The sequence below is a fragment of the Pleurodeles waltl genome, chromosome 12 (genome assembly GCF_031143425.1).
Source record: "Pleurodeles waltl isolate 20211129_DDA chromosome 12, aPleWal1.hap1.20221129, whole genome shotgun sequence".
NCBI lineage: Eukaryota > Metazoa > Chordata > Amphibia > Caudata > Salamandridae > Pleurodeles > Pleurodeles waltl.
In genome coordinates, this window is record NC_090451.1 from 435,634,335 (window position 1) to 435,651,636 (window position 17,302).

The 17,302-nt window shown below is 43.2% G+C and overlaps 1 protein-coding gene across 4 annotated transcripts in view; it reads right to left on the reverse strand.

The window, feature by feature from the left end:
• LOC138267774 (cocaine esterase-like) overlaps nt 1-17,302 on the reverse strand; it is a 403,040-nt gene that overhangs the window by 36,636 nt on the left and 349,102 nt on the right. For all 4 annotated transcript variants that reach the window (XM_069216971.1, XM_069216969.1, XM_069216970.1 and 1 more), the window contains one exon: nt 9,466-9,613. In XM_069216971.1, coding sequence (XP_069073072.1) covers nt 9,466-9,613 — 148 coding nt within the window. The remainder of the gene's footprint in view (nt 1-9,465; nt 9,614-17,302) is intronic.

Consider the following 17,302-nt stretch of genomic DNA (forward strand, 5'->3'; position numbering starts at 1 on the left):
GTCCCACGCTATCTTTAAAATGTTTTATGGTGGAATATGATTATTACATTTTAGAATTTTAGTGTGAAATCTTCTGGATAAATTGTATTTGTATGTTGTAGAAATAGTTTGTTATTTAATTATTACTGTTAGAGTTTAGAATTGAAATAAAAAATAGTAGTATGTTTTTAAAAAGTATCATTATTAATTATTATTTTTTTAGAATGAAGAGATATAACATATCATTTTATTTATGTTTTCAAAGTTTATTTAATGTGTATTTTTACTTTTTAAACATATAAATTTCAACCCAACAATAAAAATTTAAAACCTCATGATGAGTCGGTAGGTTGACCTACCGCAACTCAATATACTGGTGGTGAGGTGGCCATCAAGTCGGCAGCCTCGCCTTTGCCATTTTATGATGTTTCCACCGGGATGACTGGCAGAAATTGCATTATTCTGATATTTCTGCTGGTCAGCCTGGTGTGCATTCCAAGGGTGCTGTTAGGGGGGCCCCTGCACTGCCCACAACATGGTCCTCCTGTGGCCCACAACACTGCCTTTCTACCATCCTTTTCATGGCGGGGAACACACTATGAAAAGGCTGGTAGAAGGGGAAGTCATGATCAAAATGGCGGTGCTGAACTCAGCACCACTGTGGCTGACCATGATTGTGACTGCCACCAACCTGTCTGGATCTCTGATCCCAGTGGAGGCATTGGTTTCCTGGCAGTCTGATCAGCTGGATCATAATCTGGTAGTCGGAGCACCAGCAGTGCAGAAGCCTGACCTCCACACCGAGTTTGATGGTGTCAAGACCACACGAACTCGAAATGAGGCCCTTAGTATTGAAGGTTGTACATTTTCCATTATATTTTCAATTGTTTTACATTGTCTTAACATTTCTTAAATTATTTTACATACATATTTTAAACATTATTTTAACATATGCTTTTTCAGTATATATTAAATACTTGAATATATTGTATACTTTACAAGTGTTAAACATTTTTACAACATTTTTTGACATGTTTTACTTTTTTAATATTTTTTTATATTTTTAATACAGTTAGTCAACTTTTTTACATTTTGTCCTTGTACCTTCTTTTTGTAGCCCATTTGTGAAATTTTTAGTCTGTTTTCCAGGATCTAGGTCCCTGTAAGGTACTGCTGTTCGTCAGAACAGGTATGTCATTTTTAAAGGTTTTGTTAAGGATTTTGATGTTAAGAGTGGTCTGGGGGTCTAGAGGTTGGCTATAGTGTTGTTTGTCGTTATTTTGAATATTTGATTTTTATTAATACAAGTGCTTTTCACTAGTGTGGAAGTTGGGTTTTCCATACACTGTTTAGTAATGTATCTCCATGTTATGTTACATTGTGTGATGTTGCTTATTTTTTGATGATTAACATCCTCATTGCAAGGCCCATGGCACAGGCAGTGCAGAGACCCAATGCCCACCACTCTTGGAATGCGCACTGTCTGGACTGCAGACTGTGCACATTCTGAGGGTACTGGAACTGTTAGGGTATTGGCCTCAGCTCTCTTAAGGGAAATGAGGCCAAAATTCTAACATTGTGACCACCAGGCAGCATGGCAGGAACACATTTTACAATATTCCTGCCAGTCAACCTGGTGGGAACATTGTAATATGCATGGGGCAACGTCATTGCCACGACAGTGGCGCCCTTCTTATGAGTTGGGCGGTCCCGTAGTAAAACCGCCAAACTACTAATCAGGCCCTAAGCATAATGTCTGTGTATTTTGGGGAATGCAATGTGTTTTGCAGGTGTTTTTTTTTTTGTTTACTTTACAAATCTCTGTCAACAAACTTTTCTATAGGCTTTGGGAGTTACAATTTTTTTGAGGAAATCACTTATGGTTTAGAAACAAACCAATGTTTTTAACTTTGATTTCATTTTTAATTTGTAGGTTTCTAGATGCGTTTATTTTTTTACATGCATTTTCGGGTTTTTTTAATGGTTCCTAGATACTTTGAATTGTTCTGAAGGATGTCTTCTTCCTTTGTTTTACTTTTGTATTTTTTGGGGCTTTTTGGATTTTTTTTTTCCATTTTTGGTAGTTTATTATTTTTCACTATGTCAATACATACAAAGATTTGCAGATTCAGATCAACAGGTCACATTTATTTTATTTATTTTGGGTGGGCAATGTTATATATTATTTTTTGTGTAAATATTGTGTGATTGTTATCTGGAAATGTGTGGTTTGTGTTTTATTTTATTATCTCAGATGTATTTAACATTGACATTTTATTTAATGTTCAGACTACTGTAATAAAATAGTATGTTTAATATTTATACTGAAATGATTTGTCATGTTGGTTTAGATTTTGTGGCAGTTTCTTGGGACTTCTGTAGGTTATTATTTATTTTATGATATGCTTTTGGCTATTGTATTTTAGTAATCTACTCCTTTATTGCTTATGAAGAGTTTGATCTTGATTTGAAGCATGTTGTTAGGTGACATTTGGCTAGTAGATTGTTCCATACATAGTTGTTGCTCTTTTTGTAATGGTTCTATAAACTTATAGAGTGTAGATTCAGTTCTGCCTAGTCTGGATTGGAAGGCTGTGTGCCATCCTTATACTGCAGTATTTGTTTTGGATTCCTGTTTCAAGGTGCTGTCATAGACATTCCACCATGGTATTTTTGGAATTTGGGCTGCCGTTTGTGTCTGGAGCAATGCAGTCTGCCAACCCAAGTGTCTTAGAAAATAATCCATTGGGGAGCTTAGTTTGTCTTAATTTTGTTGGTAGAAAGGGCTTCTATTAGTAAATGGCAGTAGTTAACTACAGGAACGTAGGCTAGTGCTATCTTTTTTTATATCAAAGGCAAATTGGCTATTGTAGCATATCCAACACTTAGTGCATATTGTTGGGGGGGTGTCCATATGCTTTTGTGCTTTGCATGGCTGTATGGGTGAAAATGTTTAAAATGGTTTGAATCATGGCTTGCACAAAGTCTATGATTATTTTTTTGTGGCTGGTAGTTATTTGTTTTATGTTTAATTGGTCATAGTAAGTAAAAGGGACATTTGTGTTTTGATATTTGCCACGTATTAAGTATATCTGAGTGAATAGTTTGGCACACATTTTGAAGGTCCCATTCATCATCCAGGTTTCAAAGTGGCTTAGAGGCTGATTATGATTTTGGCAGCACTGAGACTGCCAATATGGCAGGGGTGAGACTGCCATCAAGATGGTGGCATCATCCCAGTTGTAGTACGATGTTTCCACCGGGCTCACCAGTGGAAAAGTCTTATTACGACATTTCTGCTGCTCAGCCCGGTGGAAACAGTGTGGCGGTATTGGCCTCGGCTCCCTTAGGGTCGTGGTCCTGGTCTTGGGCAGTGCAGGGGTGTCCCTGTGGCCCCCAGCACCGCCTTTCTGCAAGCCTTTCCATTGCTTAACAGTGGAAAAATCATATTACAACATTTCTACTAGTCAGCGTTGTGGAAACAGTGCACTGGCATTGGCTCCCTGAGGGAGTCGAGGACAATGCCGTTGCACATAGGCACCCTTGGAATGCGCACTGTATGCATAGCAGACAGTGGGCATTCCAAGGGTGCTGGCAAAGGGCCCTAGCGCTGCCCACGACTTGATCCTGGGCAGTGCAGGGGCATGCCTTGGGGCCCCACACTGCTTTTCTGCTAGACTTTTAATGGCGATGCAACCACCATGGAGAGGCTGCCAGAAAATGAGTTCTTGATCAGCATGGTGGTGCCAAACTCGGCACCGCCGTGGCTGACCATGACTTTGACCACTGCCAACCCATTGAAATCCCTGATCTCCTCGGATCTCCTCGGAGGCAGCGGTTTCCTGGTGGTGAAACCACCAGGATTATAATCTGTTGTTTAAATTGCTTCGATTGCCATATAAAAAGAAAGTTCCTCATTATGTGTCATTGTTAAATGTTCAGGTATTTCTGTGTCTTGGTATCTTTAGGGGCAGATGGACTACCACTTGTGGCTTTTTTAGTTTCTGCAATAACATTTTTAAAGTGGGTATTCAAAGATTTTGCTAATAATAAGTGGAAAGCCTAATGATTTTTGTAGTTATGGCAGTTGCTGGTATCTGTTTCTCTGTGGCTGGCTGAATCTGGAACCGCCTACTTTTCACCAAAGAAGACGGGGCAGAAGTGGGGAACTATGATTTGGATGTCCGTGACCTACTGGGTAGCTTGAATGGAATCCTGATTCCAAATTTAGAAAAAGGGAAGGGAATCACTATGGGGTTATGATTTGATGGGAACTTGGGCAAGATGAGTACCATGTTGCATATATTGTAATAGTAATTCCTGAATTATGGTATAGCATTAGGCAGTAATGTTGTGGGCCAAATGCAGTTTTTAGGGCATTTGATTGACTGTTTCTTTTGTGTTTTATTATTTAGTTACGTAAGCTACCTCACTCTGTATCATTTTGTATTTTCTGTTCCAATTTTTCTCAATAATGAAATGTAAAAACGAAACCCTGATTTCGTATACTTATGTCCACTTCTGTTTTTTAGGTTTCCCCTCATCATGATGACTGGTTCCTTCAAGGCCAACCCGTTCCTGCCTGTTTATCTCTACTAGTTTTCTTTCATAATTCCCCTATGGCAATTGATTAGTTCTAGTTTCTCAACCTTAGTGAGAAACAGGGATGTATTGTGTTTGTACCATTGTAGTGACAATCTGCACAAATGACCAAACAATCTTTACAGCAGCTAGACAAATCACCTGAACTGGTCCATTCAGAAAAGAGGGTTAGTGCTCTCAAGGTTGCAAGAAACCATCAAAATCAAAAAGATGGAGATCATCCCCATTTCAGAATATAAGACTGAGGAAAATGAATGCTGTCAGAATCCTTAGTTTCTGCCATCGGGCAGTGCTACCTAAAGCCCTTCTATGGCCTTGCTTTCATCATGAACACTAGTTTGGACCCTTTGCTGCACTCCAGTTTTCTTTCAAAAGATTTTCCAGTGCTCTTGGAATAAGATGCTGTGAAGATTTGCTACCCAAGTATTGTTACATCATGGTACTTGTATGTCTTCCTTTGAGGCAGAGAGCTGATGAGGAGATCTTTTCTTGGATTTAATTACACTTTGAACACTGTGTAATCACTCCAAGCATGCCCCTGTGCTCCTTTGCATGCTCATCTGTCATGTTCTGCAACAGGATCCATGTTCTGTGAATCTCCAGGCAGTCCTTCAGATAGAGAGCTGGTGGAGTGACTTTAACTTCTCTCACATGAATTGTGCTACAGTTAATTGACACCTGTTCTTTGTTGAAGTACCACCCTGGGTTAGTGTGAACCAGAAGGAGGGCTTAAAGACAGATGATTTTCTTCAGAATTTGAGCTTTTAACTGCTGTTACTGAGAAGTTCTGCATTCTGTTCCAGTTGCCTTCATTGGTGAGTGTTTCTTTGTGACTCTAGGAAAAATGCTGGTTTCTGCTACCGCATTCTGCAGAATCCCATCTTCTTTCTTGTGGCTGCATTCTACAGCAGGCTGCTTTATTTCTTCCTTCCTTGATTCACCATGTTTCTACCTTTCTGTTCTGCCCTAATATCCTGCATTTCTATATTTTCCCATTTTTGGCTTCTGGCCACATATTTGCTAAGTTGGCAGAGGTACTTTTATTTTGGTATCCTTGTTCTGAATTCCTGTGGCAGTTTCTATGCACCAGTCGAACATTACTTGTCCCAGTGCCTGCCAGGTACATCTTTGAGTTCCTTGGTCTAAATCATTGTTCAGGCATTACTTGTTCCATTGCCTGTTAGGTACACTCTGCTCTTGATCTCAGAATTCCTGTTTATGATTTTTGTAGCTGTGTTCTTTATTCCTTACCTTGACTTTTTTCCTGCATATCAGATACTTATTGAGCTTATGCTAGTGTAGTACGTGGCCTAAATCTCTGCCTGTTATTCCATTGCTAAAATCCGGATTCTGCTCTTGGTCCTTATCTCTCCTGTAGTCTGGCTATTTTTTCCACTCTAGTTTTCTGGTATATTCCAAAAGCGCCACCTGTCTGTTGCAGCCCCACATATACATTTTCAGTGTGACCTCCCAGCAGGTCTCCGCTCTGGTCAAGCAAGTGAAAGACTTCAGTTATTGCTCAGATCTTTTGGAGTATTATGTGTTTCAGTTTGTTGTCGGTTTCAATCCACCTTTTCGAGCATGTACAACACTCTCTGTAACAGCAAGTCCAAACTATGGGCCTGATTATGAGTCTGGTGGTCAGAAAAGCTGAGCGCCAGACTTGCGGTGAGTAGACTGCTGCAGAGCTGGTTGTCTCCCCACCAGTGCTATTACAAGGTTTCCAATGGGCTGACTGACAGAAACCAAGGCTAGTGGAAACTGTGCAACGGCATTGGTCCCGGCTCCACATGGAGCTGAGACCAATGCCATTGCACGGGGGAGGGCCCATAGAACCCTGGGAATGCGCACTGCTGCAAAGCAGGCAGTGCGCATTATGATGGTCCTGGGCAGGGGTCCAGAACCATCACTGTGTAGGGGCCTCCCTGTGGCGCCCAGCACTGGCTTACGGACAGTCTTTCCATGTTGGTCGGACTGCCATGGAAAGGATGTTGGTAAGTAGAGTTGTAATCAGCCAGGCGGGGCTAAACTCAGCGCCAATGGGTCAGAGTAAAACTCAGACCACCATCTGACCATCTGGAACCATGTTTCTGGCGAGGGCGGCGGTTCACTGGCGGTCCGTCTGCCAGGGTTGTAATTTGTCTGTCGGACCGCCACGGTTGCGGCAGTCTGACCATCAATGCAAGATTGGTGGTCCTTGGTCCGCCAACCTCGTAATGAGGCCCTATGACTTTTGTATGACTTTTGATAAGAGCAATCTGCTGGAATCAATCTGAAGGCCTAACTTCAAGCAACCAGGAACCCCCTTTGTGAATATCAGTACATCCCTTGCTTTGACCAAAGCTTTTTATCTTTTCTCCTTACTCTCATTGTCTCTGTTTATAGTCGGATCCTGTCCTCTGCAATCCCATGGCCACAGTTTCTTCTAAGGAGCAGAGTACTGTTATCTTGCTAAGTATTAACTCGTGAATCACATAGGACTGTCATTGGCTGAGGTGTCTCTGTAACAAAGGTATATCATTTGTCCCTACTAAACAACCTAATTTCTTAGAATTACAGACAGAACTATTAAGATTTTTTCGTACCATCAGATAACAGATTTGTTTTGTTAATCACCCGAAAATGGAGGATCAGAATTACTAGCCTTAGAGCTCCATCCCCGTGTTTCACCACCAATCGAATTGGTTCCTGTTGCAGTAGTCACATCTGAGAAATTGGTGTTGAAAGATATTACAACACTGCTGAAGGAACATGTCTTTACTCCATACAATATCTCTTTACAAGAGATAATGGCATCGAACCTTTTGAAAAACAACTCTATGCTCATTATCAAGCACCGCTGACAAAGGGAGTGGCATAGTTGTACAGGATATGGATAACTGTACTACAGAGATATCACGCCATTTATCGAACATGAAACGCTACATGAAACTCCCTAAAGACCTCACTAGGGAGATTCACAAGGAAATTATGAGAACAACTATAGAAGGGAAAGGAAGGTGTCTGGATATGTAGGCAACAACGAGTTTCTTCATTTTAAGATTGAGAATCGTCGCACCCATGCAATATGCACTACCAAAGATCCATAAAAATAGCGAATCCCTCACAGAAAGGCGAATAGTTTCCCGGTGTGACTCCATATGATAAACAATCAGACAATACCTGAATTTTAAGGTTTTGTTTCACCCACAAATACCAATATTAGGAATAGCATGGATTTTATTAAAGTGGTGGAAAAAACACATTTTAATCAAATATTTCCCTGTTCGTGACTTTGGACATCGAGTGCCCATATACAAACACACTCAAATGGATGGGATTGATTCCTTCCCCCATCCCCACTTTTGGTATGCCTAATCTTCCGACCATTTCAGGGGCATAATTATCTCATATCAACTTTTAGTGACTGCCAGTATGTGTTCCCTTAGTCTGAGGACGTGCTCCCCTTATTGGCTTACAGTAAGCTTCCATTCCTTTTACATACTGCATTTTCCCATTTGGATTGCCGATTTCATGGTATTCCACTGTGTCCCTTACAAAATATATTTATTTTGACTGTATCCACACTCTAACCACCCAGATGTCCAACCAGCCCCACAACCCACAGGCACTAGATCATACCAGGTATAATTTAACTTTCTGGGTTAGACAATTGTTTTCCCTTTTATCCCTGGATTAATGGACAAGCGCATGCACACAAACTATGGTTTGATTTCTGAATCTTAGAACCTCATATTGGCGTCTCCTATATAGAAACCTCAAATACCATCATTCTCAAGTAAGTAACTGTACGGTATTGTAATATACTGTATATAATGTGCCTGTGAATAATGCAATCCATGTTTTATGTTTCCCCTTTTTGTACTGTTCCACCCCACCCCTTCATCCATTCCTGTGTAGTTACCTCTTGGACTCTTGTTGTTGCAATGCAGTCCTTGACTATTAAGGAAGACTCGGTGTATAATAATGAATTTGTACTATATGGGACACAACTTTATGGAAATTGTGATACACATATATTTCTGTATATAACACATGTGTATTCCGTGTGTGCAGGTTTGTCCACCTCACTACACTGTGTTCTTTATTGTTGGTTGAAATTCATTAGTGTCTACGATTCACTATTAAATGTGGAGAATCAATTTTTGGAGTACATGGTTAATCGTTGTTATTAGGGCTCGCTGTTTTTTCGGCGTGTTTTTGTGCAACAATAGTTCAACATGATTTGGTTCTGTTATAATGAAGTTATTGTTCTGCTGTGATGTGTTCTGTGTTAAATGTGGGGTCAAGTGTTCCTCCTCTGTTCTGTTGTTTACTTCAGGCATGGCAAAGACTATTGCTATATTTCCAGTCAAAAGCAGCACAGTCCTAGAAAGTTCCTTTAACAAGCAACCATTTACCAGTGACTAAAGTGGTAAATTAGTGCTGCTCCAGCAATTTACCTGCCTATGACACAAGTCAGAGCAAAATCGCAGCAGAGACTATTAATTTATTGCTGCCAGCGATCTCTTTACATGATACAACCAACGTATTTATCCAAGGCAACGGTTTCAGTATAGTAAGATTTTGAAAAAAACAATATGCTATGACTACCAAATTAAAAATATCACTGTGACTAACACTGAACATCAAAAATATGTTCAAACATGCATTTGTAAACTGCATTAGTGCTGAATCTTGGCCACAAGGAAAAAACATAGAGGAACCAAACAAAGATGAAAGTTCTGTGGAGGAAACTTTAGTGCTACGGTTACAGTGTAAAGTAACTCAAACAGCGCTGCAAGTGACAAACACATGAGAAAGTTTTAAGGAGTGCCTCTAGACCCGAGCCAATGTTACTTGCCAAAGGGCACAGTGCTAAAAAAGCAGGACTTTGCATCTTACCTCTGTAGAGTTTAGCAGTTTTCACTGATGGGGCAACAAATAACATATCTGAAACGCTTTCCACAAAGCGGTTTCTTACTTCTATAGGGTCATCTGTATCTCCTATGTATTCCTCCAGAATTAGATGGTGATATTCAGGCTCAATACCCTGGAAGGTAAACCACAGTGTCAGCGAATGTAAATGGTTATTGTTGGTGCACTTTACTAAAGGAGTAAACGTCTGACGTTTGGATAAGGACGGGAACAAAATGTTTTTTTTTACATTGATCATTCCTTGAATATTTTTCGACTTGACTGCTAATGCAGATTGTTGTTGCCAGAGTAATGTATGTCAACAGGAAATGTTAGTGGAAAATTCCATCAGTATTAAGGGAAATATTTATCAACCTTTCATGCAGTGCATCAAGCCATCTTGCTGCACTGTGCGAAAGGGAAATGGCAGGAATGCGCCATATTTCACATTATATGGCGAATTCCAGCCTTTCCTTGAGTTGCCTAGCTTCCGCGTAGGCACCCTTGCGGCACTGTGCAAGCGTGCCTACAATGCAGACAGAATTGTTTTAGTGCAGGAAGGGGCACTTCCTGCACAAAAACCATTCTTTGAGGCATTGTCCTCTTTCCATGTGTGCTGCAGAATACAGTACACATAGAAAAAGGAAAAAACGAGGAGAAATTAAGGTATTTCTTTTTGTTACGCCTCACCTGGGGAGGCATAGCATTCTAACTCATTCCTAGGTCTACCAATAATGGTAAATCTGGGGATGCGCCAAAATCCATGCGTGGATATGTGGTAACACCAGTGCTCCACACTTGGAACGCCTACGTGGGGAAGAGAAACACAACGCCACAATTTGTGATGCGTTTCGTTACTCTAGATTTATCAAGCCACCCAGGGCCATGCATGGAGGCTCTCCATGGCTGATAAATCTAACTTAATATTTGTGTCACCCTTGCACTCCCTTTTGTGGCACAAGGGAGACACAACCCATTGATAAATCTGCCCCTATGTATGCAAGTTGTAAGCGCACAATATTGAACAAATGCAGTGATGATCAAGTAACACTGGCTTAAACTTGGAACAGATTCAGGAGTGTCAAACAAGAGTCTGTATAATATTAGGTAAAGTTCATGTTCTCTGCCTGGTATAGATACCCACATTGACACATTGAATCTTTCAGTAAAAGGGGATAGGCTGAAGATTGGAGTGCTGTCCTGCAGACTAATCAATAGATACATCTTCTATAAATTGGAGAAACAATTATACCCTCAATATGTAAAACGTGATAAAATACCAATGGGTGTTAGTGCATTGTGATATAGTTACCTTAAAAGAAGTGCACCTACAACTCTTTCCTAAATTGGAGCAGTATTTGGGTTGGTCCTGATAGATATGAGGATGTTGTTCCTGATCTTGGGTACAGAGATGGAAAAGGTGTACGGTCAGTTTTTTTATGTTTTCTTCTCGGTCTGCAGTCTGATGGTTTCCTGGCTCCAGCTGTGCTGAGGTCCACCAGAGATGGAGAGCTTGTTTGCAGGGTAAGCGGGGGTGTTGATCAGGATGACTTTGTAAATGTAGCCGGCTTCAAAAATGGTATAGGCCAGTAAGTGGACCCAATAGAGTTCCACCGGGATGGGAATGATGTGATCATTTATGCAGAACCTTGTATGTGACATGCTGTGGTGTGGAGGGTGTGACTAATGAGTGCCATTGTGGACTATGGAAGGCCAGTGAGTGGGGCATTACTACCAACCAAATGCAAGAGTATGATGACTTGAACAGATGTTTTGAAATCACTCTCTTTAAGAAGACACATTTTGACTTGCTTTTTAAGAGCTGGAAGCACACTGTCTTTGTTTCTTTTGCATTGTGCTCTTTGAGTGTAAAGTTGCTTACCAGGGTGAATTTAAGTGACCTGACTTTTGGTTAAAATTGGGGGTTCAAACCCATCAAATTTCATGTTATTGAGCCAGGTTTGTGCTATATCTTGTTAGTTGTTCTTTTCATATAACAGAAATGTTGTATTGTTTGTGGTGAAGGTTAGACCTGGCATCCTTGGTATGGTGTCCTAACTTTTTGCCTCTGCTTCCCAGGTTGTTGCTGTGTGCTGGACTCTGTTTTTGCTGTTTCTGTTGCTCTGGGCGCTTTACCACTGCTGACCAGTGCCAAAGTGTAAGTGCTCCCTGTGTAAAATGTATGTGTAATTGGCTTTTTCATAATTGCCATATTTGATTTACTAGTAAGTCCCTAGTAAAGTGTACTAGAGGTGCCCAGAGCCTGTAAATCAAATGCTACTAGTGGGCCTGCAGCACTGGTTGTGCCACCCACATAAATAACCCTGTAAACATGGCTCAGACCTTCCACTGCAGTTTTAAACTGCCAATTCAACCTGGCAACTGTACCCACTTGCCATGCTCAAACCTTCCCTTTTCATACATGTAAGGCACCCCTAAGGCAGGACCTAGGTAGTCCCATGGGCAGGGTACAGTGTATGTTAAAGGTAGGACATGTACTGATGTGTTTCACATGTCCTAACAGTGAAATACTACCAAATTCGTTTTTCACTGTTGCAATGCCTATCACTCTCATAGGTTAACATGGGGGCTGCCTTTAAATAACTTTAAAGTGCAGTTTCCCTGTGAAAGCAGATAGAAATATGGAGTTTGGGGTCTCTGAACTCACAATGTAAAAATACGTATTTTAGTGAAGTTGGTTTTTAGATTGTGTTAGAAATGGGGTCTTTGGTTGGCAGTCAGGTTGCCCCCTGTCCAGGTAAGGACCCTCACTCTAGTCAGGGTAAGTCACACACAGTCCAAATTATCCTGTGCCCACCCTCTGGTAGCTTGGCACTGAGCAGTCAGGCTTAACGTAGAAGGCAATCTTAAAATATTTGTGCAATAAATCATACAATAACACTATATAGCACGACAAAAATACACCACACAGTGTTTAGAAAAATATATAATATTTATCTGGATATTTGCAGGTCAAAACGATCAAAGATGTAATAAGTAAATGTAGAGATATCACTGAAAAGTGATATAAAGGGGGTGATTCTGATTCTGGCGGGCGGCGGAGGCCGCCCGCCAGAATTCCGCCCTCCATTATACCGCTCCGCGGTCAGAAGACCGCGGAGGGTATTATGAGTTTTTCCCTGGGCTGGCGGGTGGTCTCCAAAAGACCGCCCGCCAGCCCAGGGAAAAACTCCCTTCCCACGAGGATGCCGGCTCGTAATCGAGCCGGCGGAGTGGGAAGGTGCGACGGGTGCAGTGGCACCCGTCGCGTATTTCAGTGTCTGCAAGGCAGACACTGAAATACTTTGCGGGGCCCTCTTACGGGGGCCCCTGCCGTGCCCATGCCATTGGCATGGGCACTGCAGGGGCCCCGCGACCCCCCCTACCGCCATCCTGTTCATGGCGGCTTTCCCGCCATGAACAGGATGGCGGTAGGGGGGGTCAGAATCCCCTCGGCGGCGCAGCGAGCTGCGCCTCCTTGGAGGATTCTTAGGGGCAGCGGAAAACCGGCGGGAGACCGCCGGTTTTCCTGCACTGACCGCGGCCAAAGCGCCGCGGTCAGAATGCCCTGCAGGGCACCGCCGGCCTGTCGGCGGTGCTCCCGCCGACCCTGGCCCCGGCGGTCTAAGACCGCCGGGGTCAGAATCACCCCCAAAGTGTCTTAAGTCTTTTTTAAAGCAAACAAAGTCTCTTTTAGCACAAAGTACCTGGTTCACGTGAAAAATCTCCACAATGGGCTGCAGAGGAGCAGAAGCGTGGAAACAAAGGAGGTGTGCGTCTATTTCTCGGGCAGCACACGGTGATGTGTCGTTTAGTTTTTTCGCGCGGGGACGGCTGTGCGTCGATTTCCGGCACTCGTCGTGGATCCTCTTCGGGTTGCGGGGTTTTCTGATGCCCCGGGGTCTGTGCGTGGAATCCTGGGCTTGTGGAGTGAAGTCACAAGCGCTGCGTCGTTCCTGTTTGGCGTGCAGTGAATTTTTCACCGCAGGGCAGGCTGTGCGTCATTTTTACCAAGCTGTGCGTCTAATTTTCGACGCACAAGGAGTCCAGTTGCAAGAGAGAAGTCTTTTTGGTCCTGCGACTTCAGAGAACAGGAGGCAAGCTCCATCCAAGCCCTTGGAGAGCACTTCTTCACCACAGCCAGGGAGCAGCAAGGCAGCAGGGCAACAGCAAGGCAGCAGTCCTTCACTGAAAGCTGTTCTCCTTGGCAGGATGCAGGTTCCGGTTACAAGTTTCCACTCCAGAAAGTCTCCAGAAATTGCCTGATTTGGAATGGGCAGAGGCCCTGTTTATATACCCAAATGTGCCTTTGAATTGGGGGAGACTTCAAAGAGAGGCTTAGAAGTGCACCAGGTCTCCTTTTAGTTCAATCCTGTCTGCCAGGGTCCGAGTAGTGGGTGTGGGGCAGTCCTTTGTGTGAAAGCAGGCCCTCAACCCGCCCAGCCCAGGAAGACCCATTCAAAATGCAGATGTATGCAAGTGAGGCTGAGTATCCTGTGTTTCGGGTGTGTCTGAGTGAATGCACAAGGAGCTGTCAACTAAACCCAGCCAGACATGGATTGTAAGGCACAGAAAGATTTAAGTGCAGAGAAATGCTCACTTTCAAAAAGTGACATTTCTAAAATAGTAATATTAAATCCAACTTCACCAGTCAGCAGGATTTTATATCACCATTCTGGCCATACTAAATATGACCTTCCTATTCCTTTCAGATCAGCAGCTACCACTCAAAAAATATGTGAGGACAGCCTCAATGTTAGCCTATGAAGGGCGCAGGCCTTACAGCAGTGTAAAACCGAATTTGGGAGTTTTACACTACCAGGACATGTAAACTACATAGGTACATGTCCTGCCTTTTGCCTACACAGCACCCTGCCTATGGGATACCTAGGGCATACCTTAGGGGCGTCTTAAATGTAGAGAAAGGGTAGTTTTAGGCTTGGCAAGTACTTTTAAATGCCAAGTCGAATTGGCAGTGAAGCTGCACACACAGGCCTTCAATGGCAGGCCTGAGACAAGGTTAAGGGGCTACTTAAGTGGGTGGCACAACCAGTGCTGCAGGCCCACTAGTAGCATTTAATCTACAGGCCCTGGGCACATATAGTGCACAGTACTATGGACTTGTAAGTCAATTAAATAGTCCAATTGGGTATGATCCAATGTTACCATGTTTAAAGGTAGAGAGCATATGCACTTTAGCACTGGTTAGCATTGGTAAAGTGTGAAGCGTCTAAAAACCAGCAGAAATAGTGTCCAAAAAGTGGAGGGAGGCAGGCAAAAAGTTAGGGGTGACCACCCTAAGGCTGTCAGGTATAACAGATTGCAAGTTTGAAAATGCCACTTTTAGAAAGTGGGCATTTTCTTGCTTAAACCATTCTGTGACTCTGCTTGTTTGTGGATTACCTGTCTGGATCAGACTGACAGTTGGGCTGTTTGTGAATCTCCTCTAGACAGTGACACCAAAGGAGCTGGGGTGTAGCCTGCATATCCTGATGAGCCATCAGAGCTAGAGTGGAGGGAGGAGTGGTCACTTACAACTGAATGTACTGTGCCTGCCCTCACAAAATACAGTCTCCAAACCCCTGGTGTGTGTCTGGGACCTGGCCTGGGCAATGCAGGATCTGGTGAACAAAAGATACTTTTCTTTGAAGTTTGCCTACTTCAAAGGCAGAAAAGGGTAGAAGTAGTGGACCCAAAACCCCAGACTTTAGATCACTTCTGGATTCAAGAGGAATCTCTGCCAAGGAGAAGAGCTGAAGAGCTGATGAGAAGTGCTGCCCCTGCACATGACTGTGCTTTGTTGAGCTATCCTGTAGTTGCTGCTTCTGCCTGTGAAAGGGGACAAAGACTGGACTTTGTTGTGCACTGCTTGAGAAGAATCTCCAAGGGCTTGGACTTAGCATGCCTCCTATTTTGAAGTCTCAGGGCTATCAAAGACTTCCTCTGCCAGTACCTGAAATCTCTTCTGAGACTCCTGCCCTGCCACGTGGTGCCCCACCCAGTCCCTGGGCCCTTGAAGGGTGAAGTTGGCAGAACAAGGACTGAAATCCACGACCAGAACACTGTGCGGGGAATTTTCGACGCACCATCTGCAACGTGGCTGATTATCGACGTGCCACCCACTGCACGGCTGTAATCGACACTCCACCTGCACCCCGGCTGGGAGATTGATGCATTGTGGCTGGAGAAACTACACAGCACCTGCTTGCGGCTACTGATAACAATGCGTGCTTTTCAACACCGTCCGACTGGATTTCGCATTCAACGTCGCTGGGCTTCAAATTCATTGAGAACCTGTGCGGATCCCAGGTGCCCTGTCCGGAAATCGCTGCATTGTTCTTTTGCGAAGCAGAAAAATGATGCATCACCTACTCGACCGGAGAAGAAATGATGCACGGCCTCACTTGTGAGTAAGGAATCAACGCATTGCTGACTTTTCCGGCGCAGCTTTATTTTTGTCACAAACCAGGTACTTTCTGTAAAATTCATGTTTCCATTGTTTTCAATGAAGTAAGACTTATTCTTTTGAAAATTCATATCTTGATTTGTGTATGCTGGATTTTTTGTTGTTTTGGTCTTGTATGATTTAGATAAATATTACCTATTTTTCTAAACTGGTGTGGTGTCCATTTTGTAGTGTTTTCTCTGTATTACGGTGTATGTTGGTACAAATACTTTACACATTGCCTTTGAGATAAGCCTGACTACTTGTGGCAAGCTACCAAGGGGATGAGCATGGGTTATCTTGAGTGTGTAACTTCATTGCCTTGACTAGAGTGAGGGTCCCTGCTTGGACAGAGTGCAAACTGACCGCCAACCAGAAACCCCATTTCTAACAATGGTGATCAGCGGTGAGGATTGGACTTGTATTTGTACTTCATATCCAGGGATTAAGTGGACACTACTGTTTTCAATGCAGACCATTACATGACCACATACCACTTTTTTGTGATTTAGCTTTTTCTTTATTTGGACTTTATCTGCTTCCATTTTTTGTGATTTTTGAACTTCTCATTGGGAACTCTTTTGTTCTGCCTTGGAACTTTGCACTTTTAACTTGCCATCATGTCCCAATCCTGGAGATGCACCAGCTGGAGCTGTTTCTGAGTTAGGGAAGTTGGAAAGTTACACAGTTGCCCAATTGAAACAGTTCTATAAGGAACTTGCCTGTCCATTAAGAGCTCCACCAGGAAGGAAGAGGTGCAGAAGGCACTGGGGGCCTGAGTGACAGCCAAGGGGGCTGGTGGACATACAGCGGAGGAGGATGAGGATGAGGAGGTGCAGAATATTCATAATGTGGTAGTGGATGTACCTGTTATGCCTGGGGGAGGGTCTCCAGGGCAGGTAGATATGTGTCATCCAAAGGTCTGACTCCTGAAGAGTTGCTGCAAAGACAGGCAGAGAGGGCTTACCAGTTGGAGTAAGAGAAGTTTGGGATGCAAAGGGAGATGGACGAGAGGAGACTGGCCATTGAAGAGAAGAAGATACCGCTGGCTCATGAGCTTAGTTTAAGGAAATTAGAAAAGAGGAGCCAGTCTAGTAGAGATGCTGGCAGCAGTACCTCAGGGCAGCCTGAGAGGAGGGTACACATTCCAAAGGACTTAGGCGGTCATTACAACATTGGCGGTAAAAGCCGATTACCGCCGTGCAGAAAACCACCAACACACTGCCGCGCCCGCGGAAATCTGCCACAGCTATTATGACCCACAGCACGGAATCCGTCAAAATTCAGACACCCACACAAGTCCACCACACCAAAGGTCAGTGATAAACTGGTGAAAACAAAACCTCCACCGTCAAGCCAACAGAAATATGCCCACACTAT